The sequence below is a fragment of the Balaenoptera acutorostrata genome, chromosome 10, assembly GCF_949987535.1.
Source record: "Balaenoptera acutorostrata chromosome 10, mBalAcu1.1, whole genome shotgun sequence".
NCBI lineage: Eukaryota > Metazoa > Chordata > Mammalia > Artiodactyla > Balaenopteridae > Balaenoptera > Balaenoptera acutorostrata.
The window spans coordinates 107,376,182-107,391,504 of NC_080073.1; the positions used below are offsets into that span (position 1 = coordinate 107,376,182).

Below are 15,323 nucleotides of genomic sequence, written 5' to 3' on the forward strand. Positions count from 1 at the left end.
CAGGAAACACTTTCAGCAAAGGCAGGCCACTGCCCCACCCAGTCTTCAATGTGGAATCGGAGGAAGGGATTTTTCCCCCTTAAATGTTATAATTACAGATTTCGGCTTAATTCCTACTTGAAATTCATCTACATGGCAATGATTTCTCCCCCCGCTCTGCCATTTGCTAGCAGGTGACGTGAGCAGGCCGCCAGGTCTGGTTATGCCACGAAGGAACCAGGACACTGCTATCCTCCAGCCTGGGTCCCCAGGGCCCATGGGGGATGAGCAGGACCGACGTGGTTCTGTGGAGTCAGGGCCCCACCAGAAGGCATATCCTGGCACTCTACCAGCCAGAACGGTACCAACCAGATTTTCTAAATCCCCAGTTGTCTCCAAAGGCCCAGCCAAAAGCCTAGCACCGCAAATGCCTCCAGACTGACGTGGTAAAGGAGGAACCTTGTTCTCTGAGTGGTTCCTGCCTTGAGCCTGACGGTAATTATTAGTAATATGTATAAAAGAGTTACCGTGTGTATTTTGTTTATTCACTGAGGGCTTCACCGTGGCAGATACTGGCATTCACTTTACCTCTAGCACCTGCCCCAGGGCCCCGCACGTAGCAGGAGCTCAAGAGCAAACCAGCCACTCCCGGCCTTCAAACGGAAGAATTGTCTGGACAGGGGACTCGACAGTGTGAGGAAGGCATTCACAGAAAATAAGACAAAACAATAATACTGCTAATTAAAAGTAAAGAAGAGCAAAACTCTGTGCTGGTGATGGTTTGGGGAAATAGTATTTTGATACACTGCCAGTGAGGGTACAAATGGTACCACCTTTCCAAAGCTGATGTGTCAATGTCTACTAATACTGCTAGCAAAGTCAGAAGCATCAGTCATGCTAGAAGAGGACCAAGGCAAGGAGCATTCTGGGAAAATCTCTGGCCTGGGAGAGAAGATCCAGGTTCCGTCAAGCTACCTACAACAGCTGTGGGATCGTGAGAGTCCCTTCCTGCCTCTGAACTTCAGCGTCCTGTCCACAGTGATGGGTCAGGTGGGTGATCTCTAGGACCCTGCTCAGCTGGGATTTCTACGTCAAACACAGAGCAGTAGGCATAAAAACGGAGCCAGAGTGCCTCAAAATCTCAGATATTAGTTTAGAGCTGACTCGGTGAGCGTGAGGTTCCTAAGTCTCTGCCAAGTCTCTAAGACTCTTTATTCTGGAAGATCGAACCCTCAGATACTCTTCTGAAGAGACAGTAATTGGAGCCTTGGACCTCTCTCCTTCCACTGACCACCTCGCCGCAGCATTCAGAGGACAAGCAAACCTGATCTCATCCACCGGAGAAGCACCTACAGTGTCGTGCAGGGCAGCAAGGCTCACAGAACTCCCGCACGGATGTGACAGGACTGAAACCTTTCCATTTCAGATAGTAACTACCTCCCCACTTCCAGCCCAGCCCAGCCCAGCCCAGCCCAGGGCTGCCCAGAGAAAGCTAGGGCCTGTTCTATACACATGCTTGGCTTTGAAGGTCTCAGGAAGGGCATGAGGTCCCAGCTCCCTCCTCTCCTGTCCCTCATCTCTCCGCCCTTTATCAGGCCCCTGAAACCATCTGCCCTCTCACCTCATCCCCGCCCTACTTCCATCCAAGGGTCAGGGCCAGCAAAACATGGAGCTGCTGAAACATAAAATCTATCCATTAATGCCCTACTGACTCCAAACAAGTAATTTCCCTGACTCATCTCAGGCTGGGTGAAATTATGGCTTCTGGAACTGAGTTTGAAATTTAAGAGAGACAACTGCCTTTATGCATCAGGCAGAGGGCTAAACAAAGGTCCAGAACTTCTGGGACCCTGGCGAACTTCCTCGATCCCAATCACTTAAGGCAAGCATGGCCGATCAAATAACTTCTGATGCCTCAGTTTTCCCCACTTGTGCAATCAGAGAATCTATTGTTTTAATCTTTAAACTAAGAATATATTCATGAATTACTTGTGAAGTTAAAAATGAATAAAGTAAGAGGGGCAACGTTAAAGTATGTCATGCTATAAAGCGAAGGTCTAACCCTTAATAAAATGAAATCACAGGAAAGTACTTACTATCAACAGAGGTAATAAAAGCACCCAAAGGCTGAAACAGGATGTTGCCAAATAAAAGCAGTCCCGTGGGGAAAAGGCAGTAGATCTGGTACCTGGAGGCTCGGACCTCTTTCCCTCCACTGACCACATCACCCCAGGGTTCAGAGGATAAGCAAACCTGATCTCATCCATCAGAGAAGCACCTACAGTGTCGGGCAGGGCAGCAAGGCTCACAGAAGTCCCACATGGAGGAAGTTCTGTGAGCTTGAAGACCTGGTATCTGGACGGAAGCCACAGTGTGGACGGATTTCGGGGCCGTGTTCCTACCTGACAACGTGTTGTGCCGAACAGGGCACAAGGTTGAGAGGCAGCCTAGAGGGTGAGGGTGGGGAGGACATCTATGCAATTTATTAAAATAAAGGAAACCTCAAGCCTCATCTTGTGATTTAAGAGGAAGTAAATCATGACCAGTTTACGTTTAACTTATCATCTAGGCCATAGCTTGGCTATATGTTTAATATAAACTATTGTTGATGTATGAAAAATGGAGTAGCTATTTTCAAGGGAAATGTTAGGCTCCAGACAAATGATGTTTTGTTGTTGTTGTTTCCAATAAAATCATGCTGCAGCACAAATCATAGCACCTTAACAAAACCCATGAGCTAAAACAACAAAGGGAAGTGCAAGGTCAAAAATCTGGAGAAAGGAACAGAGGTTTGTTCACATCCCACCGTCCTCTGTATGGTGATGTCAGTAGAATCACTTATTACTCTATATCCTCATTTATTTGAAACTGACTGAAATCTGGCAGCTCTAATGGCCAAGTAAAATAGATAAATTTGAAATAAAAATATATTACCTACTCTCGTATAATATGAATTTAAGTGTAAACTGATTGAACTGGGATTATTTCTTTCAGAACAAGCCACGCCTCCCTCTCCAACACCCAACCCTAAAATAGAAAAACATATTCATCACAACCACACTCGCATTATTTTCTAAAAAGAGGTAGTTTGGGCTCTGTCAAGGCTAATAAACAGAAATATATTTTGCTCCCAGCCAACAGCTCAAACCGTCCATTAGTGTAAAATTGAAGATGCTTTTGGAATTAGTGTAGAGGCAGACACACCCTGTTTACTTTAAAACCTAAAACACAACAGCAGCTTCTACACTGACAGTCTGCACAGAGAAGCCCCGGAAAATCTCCAGGGACAATTTATCCTCCATTGCCTTTTTTTCCTAGTAAATAATTGAGCTTAAATGGAAAAAATCAGGACACGAGCAGCCTGAATTCTTCTGGATTCTAAAACGGGAGATAATTTTGAAAGGAATTAAAATAGGTTTTAAATGTCCTTAAAATCCAAAGGGAAAGGCAGCATCAGCTTGTTCTTCGGCATTTGGCCAAGAAAGCCAAGCTAGCAACGTAACAGGAGGACAGTCAGAAAACGAAGGCGTCCTCCCGCCGCGCCGCGGACCAGGCACAGGCACAGACACGGCCTGAGCGCAAGACTACACAGCCAGCGACGCAGGAGCACACTGGTGCTGGACAGGACACGGCTGCTTCGTCAGAGGCCCCGGGACCCAGGAGCGCAGTGCAGACCCGCGTGCAGCACGGCTCTCTCTTACCTCCAGTGTTGGCCGGGCGCTGTCGTGCACAGACAGAATGTGCGTCACCTTGTTCTTGCTCAATTGCTCTGCATCTCTGGCATCTGTCATAGAAGAAAGAGGAGGACATTTTAATATTTTCTGCAAGTGAAGTACTCCTTAAGTTTAGCCGGCAAAAAAAATCACAAAATGACTTGCATATTTCGCTCTTAAAAATTCATAACTGATTAGACCAGAATAATCTAGACTTAGGGAATCTAGGGTTATTGCTTTCAGGTATCCTGCAGGTAACTAAGTTTACTTCTGATTGGTACATCTTTTGTTAAAAAGTAGTCACATAAAACATGAAATGTATTTAGATGAATAAACGTTATAATCATGAGTGTTACTGTTTAAAGGAAGTCACTTTGTAGTTGACACTTGTTAAGTTGTAGACCCTTAGGTTAGTCTTTCACATGAAACATGTAATAAGAAAGATGTTTCAAATATTTTTTAACTACCTCTTAATGATTAGTAATCTAAGTTAAAATTAAATACAAAAAAAGCAACTTACTATATAAGATACAGGAATCTGCCAGACTACTCAACCCTAATGTCAAACAGCAGGGAATGGCTCCAGATGCAGATAAGACCGTGGTTTATAACATCTACATTCACTTTATGGCAAAACTAAAAATGGAACATTTTCTGGAAATTCCAAACAAAATAGTCCATAAGTTATAAGTTGGCTATTAAATTATCTGCATATGAAACTAAGGAGACACCAAAATTACATTCCCTTCCAGTGATCATACCTGTAGAAGAAAGTCGGAATAAATACCCTCAAGTTGGAACTTCTGCTAATCTACAAAACAGGGTCCAGCAAGAATCAAGGCGGTCCGCTCCCCCTATGCCCCTGTTCTGGCCTGGGGCAAGCCTTTTAAAATGATACAGGGTAAAATGGACTGAAAATCAAATGTTTAATTATGATGTTTCTGGAGAATATTAATGACATGGGAAAATGCTCAGGATACGGTATTAGCAGGGGAGAGGGGGAGCAGGTACCAAACTACAAATACAATATAAACTCAATTTGTAAAAACACACAAGGACAAACACACACAGTGGCGGAAAACTGCTCTAAGGAATTAGCCCAAATGGTGATAATCTTGAAGAGATGGAATTACATACAAGTATTTAAAAGTTTTTTCTTCTTTATAGTTTTTTTGTGTGTATTCAACACAGGTGGTTGTGAAAGTTTAACATACCTATTCACTACCTGGGTTTTTTAAGAAAGGCAGATTCCTGGGCTCCAACTTAGTTCAAGGTCTATGGCAGGGCTGGGAACCTGCATTTCTAACAAGCCTTGGTGATTAAGCAGAAACTAATAAACACCATTCTAAACATTCTGCAATTAGCATGTAACATTTTTAGAGTTAAGAAAATGATCTTTAAAAGTAATTTTAAAACGTTGGTTTTACTTTAAGACTCTCTTAACTGCCGCAACAGCCCCAAGCAGCCTCTGCGTCCATCACACAGGACCCGGCCCGGCAGACCCTCCACCACCTACCCCAAGCCGGGGCCTCAGTGAGTTCTGAATTCGGCGGGAACTGGAATTATTTAGGGTCCCACAGGCAGGCAGACCCCACATGTTCACCAAGGTGTGGTTTTCCGGTCCCCACCAGCAGGTGCATTTTAGACGAGCAGTGAAACAAGGTCAAGCTGGAGCTTCTGGCGCCCGGACAAGGCGGGGCAGCCGAGGCGGGAGAGGCGTTTGGAGCAGCCGGGCGGCGGGGGGGGGGGGGGGGTGTCTCCAGAGCAGCGCAAGGCACTCCAGGCCAGGCTCTTCCAGATTCTGACTCCGCCCAGGACTTGAATTTTAAAGACTGTTTAAATATACGTGTTTTCCTTTTTTAAAAAACAGTGTTATTGAGGCAATTCACATACCATAAAATTCACCCTTTTAAAGCGTACAATTCAATGGGTTTTAGTATATTCAGAATTGTTTAACCATCACCACAGTCTAACTTTAGAGTATTTTCATCACCCCATAAATATACTTTTGTAACACAGATTAAGATAAACAACAACAAAAAAGGTGGTTTGGGGATAAAATTATTTGTTTTTGAATACAACCACCCTTGATACCACAAGTGAGAAAACTGACTGTTGGGCCCCAAAGAAAACAGAAGTGACTCCTGGAGATGCTTCTGCCCCTTCGGCTCTGTGCTCCTTTCTATTCTCTCGCAGCCCCGTCCGCATGCATACGCCACCTTGGGATTACTCTCTCCCATAAGCACAGGCTCTGTCCGCCCATTGACGTGCATAAGCGCTCGGCCAACACTATTGGAATGATGACATTTATTCTTCAGGACTACAGGTTATTGGTGGATGGCTGTCTAGAGCCATGGGCACCGTGGTAACGAGTGTGAATGCAGCTGGAAGGTCTGCCGTGGGGTCATCAGCTGGCCCACGTGCACGTGCACGAGCGCTTCCCGAGCACGAAATCTTAGGAGAACTTAGTCCTTTGCTGCTCACACCGAGGTCTGGCAAGCAGCAGCCCGGAACCATCTGTGAGCGTGCCGGAAACTGTTGGCAGAGGTATTGAACTTGGTTGGTATTTATTACAATTTTTGATTTGTAAAAATATTCACCCAGCACTTCTACTTCCAAGAATTTATCCTAAATTCTGTTGTTTTCAAAAACAAAGACATTCCCCTCTCCCCATGAAAGCGCTAATAATAATTCATTAAATAACCATAAAGATGTTCATGCATTCTAGCACCTCTCGCCTACCTGCCACAAAGCACTCGCTACTTTTTCAGAACTACAGAGCTTACTAATTTAGGAACTCCAGGACTATTTTTAACATGTTCTAGCAGCAATCAGCAGCTGTCAGCTCACTGCGCTGAGTTCTCTGAGGCCAGTTGGCTGCCCTCGGAGCCCAGGGGGAAAAGGAAATGAACATCACGCAGAGAAGTCATTGAGACTGTTTTAACAATCGATGTGAACCTGAACTCACAGATTCAAGCAACAACCAGAAAACAGACAGGAGTGTGTTCTTATTCGTCTGGGGAGGGAGGCGTGTGAGGAGGGCCCTCTCCACCCAAACAGGAGACTTGTTTCTGCACGTTCCCCGGGCCCAGTCCACGGACGACGCACAGCCCAGCTCCAGCGCGAGCGAGACCGGGCTCTCCATCACACACACTCAAACGCCTCACAAGGCGGGGACCAGCCCCTCCCCTCCGCATGCACTTTGCTCCGTGGGTTTCTACTCACCTTTGCATCTACAGAGCATTTTGAGACAAATGAGCTAAAAATAAAAGGTCAGTAGCAGACAGCCTATCAACAGATAGTCAACAAGCTGCAGAGACATGTGTAAGCAGAAAAGTCAACACAGGATAAGAATAATCTGCTAGAGATGAAACTGCCACTTGTTTTCCCCAGGTAATTTAAAAAATGGGTCTCTGAAAATGTATTAATAACTAGAAAATAAAAGTGATAAAGATGATACACAAGTTACATGGCCGTTAAACGTGCCTTTTAGCCATCTCCTTTTGGTAATAAGGCTCCAGCAAGCGAGCAGAGTTAAAAAGAAGGTCAGAGGTCAAGGTGGAATCCGCAGGGCTCCACGCCACTCTGCCAGCCATTGGCCAAGGCGTCGGGGTACCAGGACCAGAGCACAGTGGTGGCCACACCCAGACCAGACTCTGGATGAACTGACGTCTACGCCTGGACTCCCATCATGCATGAAAGCCTAAAGGTAATCTTTAAAAAAGTGAGCTCACCACTAGTGGGGACATCCAAGTGTCCATCCACAGGTGATGGACACACACAGTGCGGTTCGTCCATACATTGGAACATTATTCAGCCTTACACAGGCAGGAAATTCTGACGCAGGCTACAAAAATGAATCAACCTTGTTATGCTCAGTGAAATAACTCAGTCACAAAAGGACTAATACTGCATGACTCCACTCATACGAGGTCCCTAGAGCCGTCAGATTCACAGACTGAAAGTAGGGGTGTGGCTTCCAGGGGCTGGGTTGGGGGATGGGGAGTCAGTGTCCAATGGAGACAGATTCAGTTGGGAAAATGAAAGAGTTCTGCGGACGGATGGTGGTGATGGCTGCACAATGGTGTGAATGTACTTAATGCCACTGATCTGCACGCTTAAAAAGAGGTTAAAATGGCATATTTAATAGTTTGCATATTTTACCACAATAATAAAAAGGGAGGACTCACCTTTGAAGTTGCCGATGTACAGGCCAGGCAGGATCTAGGGGGAGACACAGACCAGACGCAAGTGTTACAGGCCCGCGGCTGACGGCATCTGGCACAGAGGCGGGGCCCTCCCGGAGGTGGGAGCACAGCCCAGGCCTGTGCCCACCACACCCGCCGCCCAGCACCTCCCCAGACGGACAGCGTGGACCACAAGGCATCCTTGTCTCCAGGGCTCGCGGTGTTCGACGGCTTTCTGAGTCCGGCCCCAAACCAAGCGCTGCCGGCATCCCCTCCACCCGTCCTGCCTGCCCACCCCCCGCTTCCTCCTCTCCCACTTCTCTCTCAGCTCCAGCAATCCCGCCCTCTGCAGTCTGAGGTTTCGCGCATGCAGCTCCACTCCCGCTCTCCCCATCCTTCAGGCCCCAGCTCCGGCTCATGCCCTGGGGAGGCCTGTCCTGAGCCCCGTGTCTGGGGGGACCCCTGCTTCAGCGCCCACCGTCTTCCCCTTGCAGTGATGCTGTCACGGACGTTACTAGGCAGAGGTCTGTCCCCTCCGCTGGGCTGCACACCCAGCTCCTGGCTCAGGGCTTGGCCCGTGATCACCGTTCAATAAAGAGTTGCTAAATGAGTGAAAGAACTGTCTAAACGTGCATGTTAATAAGAACATACATTTGCTGCAAAACATCTACTTCTAAGGCAGTGCTTCTCAAGCCCGACTATCCACCAGAACCAGCGGAATCTATTAAAACTTCAGATTTCTGGGAAGCCCCCAGCCCCAGGCTCCACACAGAATGATTCAGTAGACCTGAGATGGGAATGGGTGACTGTAATTCTCACCCTAAAGCACCCCCCACTTTGCAAAACACGAAGCTAATTCCTGTCCTGCCAATACTCTGTATGGGAACTCTGAAATCCAAATATGGACACTGCTTTGGAAGCTACACCACCTGTATGATTTCCAAGTGCATAGAGCACACTGGCCTTGGTGACTCTTCACGGCAACCCCTGGTGCCCTGGCGACACCCTCGTCAGCACCACTGCTACACACACCTCTCAGCCCCATCTGCTTCACACTCCCCATTATTTTTTCCACTTGCACTAAGAAGGCTGAAAGCAGCAGGTAGTAACGTCCTTTACGTGCTTGGATTCCTTCAAGCATCTTCCTCACAACCAGCTGCCTGCTAAAACGTCAGTGGGGAGCTACTGGGACCCAGCAGTACTGGGTCCAGGGTCAGCGTCTGTCATGGGGGACCACAGAACTAATCGACCACAGTAGGGCACTTGTGAGAGTGAAAAGAGGTACTATTAATAATCTAGGACAAAAGGCAAAATCCAGAAGTGACATCGTCGTCATGGAGACATGTGCTCACTCTGGCTGACTCAGTACCCTGGGAGGCAAAGTTGGCTTGGAGACTGCCCCAGGGGACTGAGAAAGTCACAGCACTGAGGTGGGCGGGGTTAGCCCTGGAACCAGGAAACGTAAAACTGCCAAGGAACTAAAACACTTGACAGGTCTTCCTTGAAACATAATCAGTCTTTGGGATTCTCCTGGGAGGAAGGGTGGAGTAAATAGTTCACCATTCCTGTTTTAAAACAACGTAAGAACAATGCAAGTTCACCTGGGAGACGCCTCGAACTGATGCTCTCTGGCAGCTCTTGCCTGCATAGAGCTTTTTCACGTGTCATCTGCGGTTCTCCAGGGTCTCTCCTATCTTTATTAGATACTCAAGGGCAAAATCATCACCCAGCTCCTTTGGCTGATGGGGACACAGACTTCCTCCCCGACTGAACTTCGAGTCTTCTCCACCTGGCTGGTCCTTGGCCAGATTTAGCCAAGAATCCTGCTGAGCCAGTTGCCGAGAGCCCAGCCGCTCTTGGTGTCAGCCAAGCTCCTCTTCCTCCACCCTTGGCATCTGATCAAGTTCCATCAGTGATTTCCATCCACTCCCTCACCTGCCCCGGTTGCACTGGGAGTGGAGCTCCTTCTCCCACTTGTAATGGTCTTGAATAAAATCTTCCTTCCCATTTCGAATGTGTCAAAATTATTTTTCTTTCCTAACATTGACCACAGAAGTCTCCCAATTCATACAGTTGACGGTTACAGTGGACCACAACATAGTCATGCGGCATGTCTGCTTCCCCAAAGTCACAGAATGTATTACAGTGGCTGAATGGTTTACTGAGTTCCTGTCACACACGGGTACCCTCTGGGCACTCGGGATACAGTGTGCCCAAGAGACATGGCCCTGCCAGTGTCCCACTTCCCTTGCTGAGTTGCTTGCCTAGGGAGGGAAGAGGCGCCTTGACCACTCTGGGGTCCCCGAGGACTTTCAGGAGGCGATGACACTCAGGGGCCCTGATGTCCAACAGAAGTGGGCTGGGAGAGAGGAAGGACAGGCAGGGGAGCGGTGGAGACGGCCAGCCCTGGGAAAGAAGGCCAGTCTCTCCTGGGAGCAAGCAGGAAGGAGGTGAGACGAGGCGCAGCCACTGCAAGTGTTCAGGCTCTAGGTTAAGCGCCACTGAGACGCTAGGTGTGTGGGGCTGTTAGAAAGAAGTATTTCTATTTACTGTACCTTGGAAAGATCATGATAAATATAAAGGAATGCCTTCCTTATTGTGCTCACCTCTGTGAAGGGGACACTGGGGGCTGGGAGGTCTGGAAAGACCACTTTTATATTTCCGTTCGCACTTTTCCATATCGTGCACATGCATTACTTCAATTGAGCTTTTCCAGAAAGCCAAGTAGGGTTATTTGGGGAAAAGATTATGGCCCATTTTTGCTTTTCTTCTTTGTACTTCTACTACCTTCTCTACTAAACATAAGTGAATATATTTCATATTATTTTCAAATAAAATAAAACAGGGGCATGAGATTAGCTCACCTCTGGGCTCTACTGCTCTCGAACTGATTTTATGATCCTTGACTCCATCCCTTGGAACTCACCTCCAGGGCGTCTTCCACACCCTGCACCCCGTTACCCTCCCACCCCCACTATCGATCCCACCTGCCCCCTCATGGTGTCACCTTCTCCCCGTCACCCAGAATGAAAAACGTGGAGCCCACTCCCAGCAGGGCACCCCTCAGTGGGCTACCAAGTCCCATCACGGCCCTTGCCTCGCCTCTTGGTTGTGAGGCCAAGGATCCCCGTCCAGAACCTCAGAGGCTAGAGCAGTAGCCACTGAACTTCTCTGTCTCATCAAATTAATTTCTGAAAGACAGATCCTCATTGGGTCATTTTCTAGGTCAAAATGTTTGCTGGCAAACCCTTTCCCAAGAAAATGAAGGCCAAAACTGAAAATGAACTGAAAATTTCAACATGGCTTCCTACCTCTAAAGGGTTCCCCACTTCTCTTCAATCTCCAGTCAAGCCAGATATCCCCTACTGGTTCCAGATATGCCCAATATCCCCTACTGGTTCCACCTTGGAATATCACCTGCTCTGCTCCCAATACTCTCTCCAAACAGGGAAGAGATGCTCACTCTTTGGGGTCCCTCACCCCATGGGTATGTTCGAAAATTATAAACCCCGTAACTGACAGTGATTTTATTGGTTTCCTAGCCTCTGAAGGCCTTTCCTGTGTTTGGAGAACCCCCATCCCCACTCTGGAGTCTTAGTGGGAAGCAGAGCCCAGCTCTTCCTACATCAGATCCCCACTCCCATCTGCCTTCCTGCTATAGCAGGGACATGGGACCTAAGTGCAACACGTCTCCACAGCTCCTCCAGACTAGAAGCCAGAGATGACTCAGAGCACCCTCTCTTGCAGCAGGGCAGGTGGAACATGCAGGACCCACTGGCGGCAGCAGTAGCATTTTGGGGCAGCCGCAGAAATGCTCTCACCAGACCAGTTCTAGGATCTGCTCCTGGCAGAGTAGCCTTAATCTGGTTCTCCAGACTTCCCAGCCTTCTGACCTATTCTACCTAAAGCAGCCACATTTGGATTCTGTTGCTTACAACCAGGGACCCTGATGTTGGCCTTTCAACCCAGAAAAATGCACAAATGCAAATGAACTGCACAGACCTTCAAGCAAGTCATAGACTAGCAAAGCCCTACCCACCGGCACGCCAGGAACCAACAGGAGACCCCTCCCTCCTCTGGACACCGATCCTGCCTCAGTCAGCACTTACTTCCACTCCTCCACGGATCCCCAATTAGTCTGCTCCCCTGGGACCTGCTGCAGTGCCTTTGTTCAGCTCCCGCCTGACCTACTGCAACAGCTCGTAGTGACCTCCCTACCTCTGGACTGGTCCCTCCAAAGGATTCCTCAAGCCTCCCTCAAGGTGCAAAGGTGATCACATGACTTCAGATTAAAATCTCCTTAGGGCTCCAAGTAGCTATCAGAAATTCGACACCTCAGCAAGAGAGACCTTCAAGGATGGAGGTTTCTATGTCTGTAGCCTCCGCCCCATGCCTGGCCGAGGTGATGATGCAGAGATGCAGGCCAGGATCCCCAATTCCAACATCTGGGTTTTATGGGAAACAGCCCAATTTTCAAATACTGTCAACTATATTTTTTTAAAACCTTAAATACTGTGATAAATAAAATATCTGTAGGCTGAGTATGACCCATAGACATCTAGTTTATGACCTCTATCTGCTGCCTGCATCATATTTGTGAATATGTTTTCTCTAAACTTCAGTGGTTCTCCATTGATTGGTAGATACTTAAGCAAATGTTTCTTCAACAAACGAATGAACAGATAGACAACGTGAGTCAGGTGGGAGGGGGCCAAGCAAGGAAGAGAAAGATGGAAAACCATGATGAGTGAGGCCTGAGAGATCAAGTTTTGCCCCTTTCTGCTCTGGGAAGTTTTCTGTTCAGGGCCAGTGGCTCTGGGGCTGGTGTTAAAGGAGAGCGACTCCCAGAAGAGACCCCGGGGCAGAGCGCGGGCAAGGACAGAGGTCTGAACTTAGCAAAATCAAGGAGGCAACTTACCAAAAACCATTTAAGATGCACATTTTACATTCACTTAAATATTTTAATTATAAGGAGAGGACGGATTTGTGCCAGTAAACTTTTAACTCCATTTTCCAGACCAGGAGAATAAGCTACAGATTCAGGGGCTGGAAATAGAAAGCAAATTGCTCAATCCCAGTTTCTGTAGTTTCTTCCATATAAAATTACAAAACAAGATCCAGGAAGGCTGGAGAACTGGCCATTGCCAGGGAGAGAAATTACATTTTTGTTTTCAAGGAGAATAAAAAGCCCGTAAATATTTAAACTTCTACACCAGTCAGCCTCAGTTCAAACTTAAAACTCAAAAAATTTGACTGGTTGACTTCTCTGATATTATTGTTGCTGGTAATCCCTAAGTACAGAGAAAGGGAAAATGAAATGGAATACTTTTCCAGCAGGCTCCTGGCTCCTCTTGGCTCACGGGGGAGGCCAGGGAAGAGCAGAGCGTGCACCTGGGACAAAGTGGCTGTGACCAGTGAATTCACGGAGAGTCTGCACTCAAGCCAGAAGCAAGAACACAGGGGGAGTGAAGTTATCACCACCTGGTGAGAAGTAAGGATAGATCAAGGAAAAAGTCTGTAAATGCAACGTGAGAATGTTCAATGACTCTAAAAGAAGAGAATTGGCCCCAACCATCCTTGGGCCTTGGACACCATTGTTCTTTCCCTCTGCTGTGGATTTTCATGCCCCATCATCCACCTGGGTGGCTGCTTGTCACTTAGGTCTCATACGCGATAACAGCTCCCAGGGAGGTCTTCCCTGACCATCAAACTCCCTGGCACCCTCTGTCACATTACACTGTTTTATTTTCTTTATCACGTTGATCAGTACCTAAAATTTTTTCATTTGTTTGCTTACTTTTCTGATTGACCTTGAAGCAGGGGTTGTGTCTGCCTTGTTCCCTGCTGTGTCCCAAATGCCAGGCCCAGAGATGGGCACACGAAGCGATCATCTCTGAATAAAAGGTGATGAAACACATCACAAAGGGAAACACTCTCTGACACTCTGCTGGTCAAAAATGATTCTTGTTTTCTCCTAAAACACTATCTGGGAGAGATAACGAAGGTCATCCTGCAGAAACCCTGTCTGATGATGGCTGATGGCCCCTCTTGGTCAGCGTCCTTCACAGCCACACCGTACTAACGCTGACCACAGAGACATGGACAAAATCAAATCCTTTGCCACAAAAAAGCACTTGGGCACAAAGCAACATTGCTTCTCAGACAGGAAATATTTTGAGTTTATTTTTTAAACATTTTTCTTAGTACTTCAGGATACCATGGAATCTGAGAGCACCACCCAAACAGATGTAAGATAAAATTCCTGACCAAGCAGCAGTACACGGTCATGGGGCGGGGGTCTTAACTCTTCCTAGGTTGGAAAGGACTCCGTGGGTTTCAAAGCCAGGGGCGACGGGGAAGACTTCGGTGGATTCCCTGAAGGTCTAAATGTCACAGACTTTCTTAATGCCATTTGGCCATGGACTTAACAGTTTGCATTTATGAAAAGAAGAATCCGAGAATACTCTTGCGTGCACTTAAAACAGTGCCTTAAGCATCTATTTCTTTCAAATGAAATAAAACTGTAATGTTGAGAAGAAAAAATATTCAAGGGGTGGTGTGAAGAAGACAGAAACCACCAGCACAGAACCACGCGTCCACCAGGCCCACAGCCGCGCCACTTGCGGCACGCTCCCTCCTGCAGGACTCCTCTGCGGGCTGCCTGTGACCGATCTGGGTGGCAGGGTCTTGCCCTTCACGTTATTTCCCACCACAGGATCTAGCACGGTGCCTTGACAATAGCAGGAATTCAACAGCCTGATCTGGTGAACCGGTGAATGGACAGACGAACGGGTCCTGAAGGCAGCCGCATCTGGGACTCCACTGTGGAAAGAGCAGCATCTAGCAGCACAAGGATGTCTGACCTTCCAGCCCCTTCCAAACTAAAACCACGCTTCTCAACCTTTCAGCCTTATTCCACCTTCTGATAATGGCTCAGTTCCATATCACACAGGGCTCAGGAGATTGTGAATGGAGAACCCTAGGCCAGTGGTTCTCAACTGTAGTTTTACCCTCCAGAGGGCATCTGGCAGTGCCCAGAGAAATTTCTGGTTGTCACCATGAGGGGAGAGTGCTACTGGCATCTAGCGGGTGGAGGCTGGTATGTTGTTCACCACAACGCCATGAAGCCCCCACTGGGGTCCACACCAAAGAATGATCCAGCCCCAAATGTCAACAGTACAGAGGTTGAGGAACGGTCTATGCCTAGGGGGGCGTATTCTCCTTGCCCTCTGCCCTTGGACTATACTCCTTTCTCAACTGTACTCCCCTGCCTTCCTAAGAAGAGAAGTCACCCTAAAACAGGTGTCAACCATATCTAAAGCAGATGTCATAGCTGTCACCGTTGATCGGAAAAATCCAAGAACACTAACAGCAGTGCGTATTTGTACTTCACAGTTTGCAAAAATGTCTTCTAATACATTCTCATTTGCTTCTCCCAAGAATC

The 15,323-nt window shown here is 47.5% G+C and overlaps 1 protein-coding gene across 2 annotated transcripts in view; it reads right to left on the reverse strand.

Moving 5' to 3' along the window:
• DUSP22 (dual specificity phosphatase 22) overlaps positions 1-15,323 on the reverse strand; it is a 46,924-nt gene that overhangs the window by 27,004 nt on the left and 4,597 nt on the right. For both annotated transcript variants that reach the window (XM_057554665.1, XM_057554666.1), the window contains exons 2-3: positions 7,883-7,916; positions 3,681-3,763 (exon numbers count right to left, since the gene is read on the reverse strand). In XM_057554665.1, the coding sequence (XP_057410648.1) occupies positions 3,681-3,763; positions 7,883-7,916 (117 nt within the window). The remainder of the gene's footprint in view (positions 1-3,680; positions 3,764-7,882; positions 7,917-15,323) is intronic.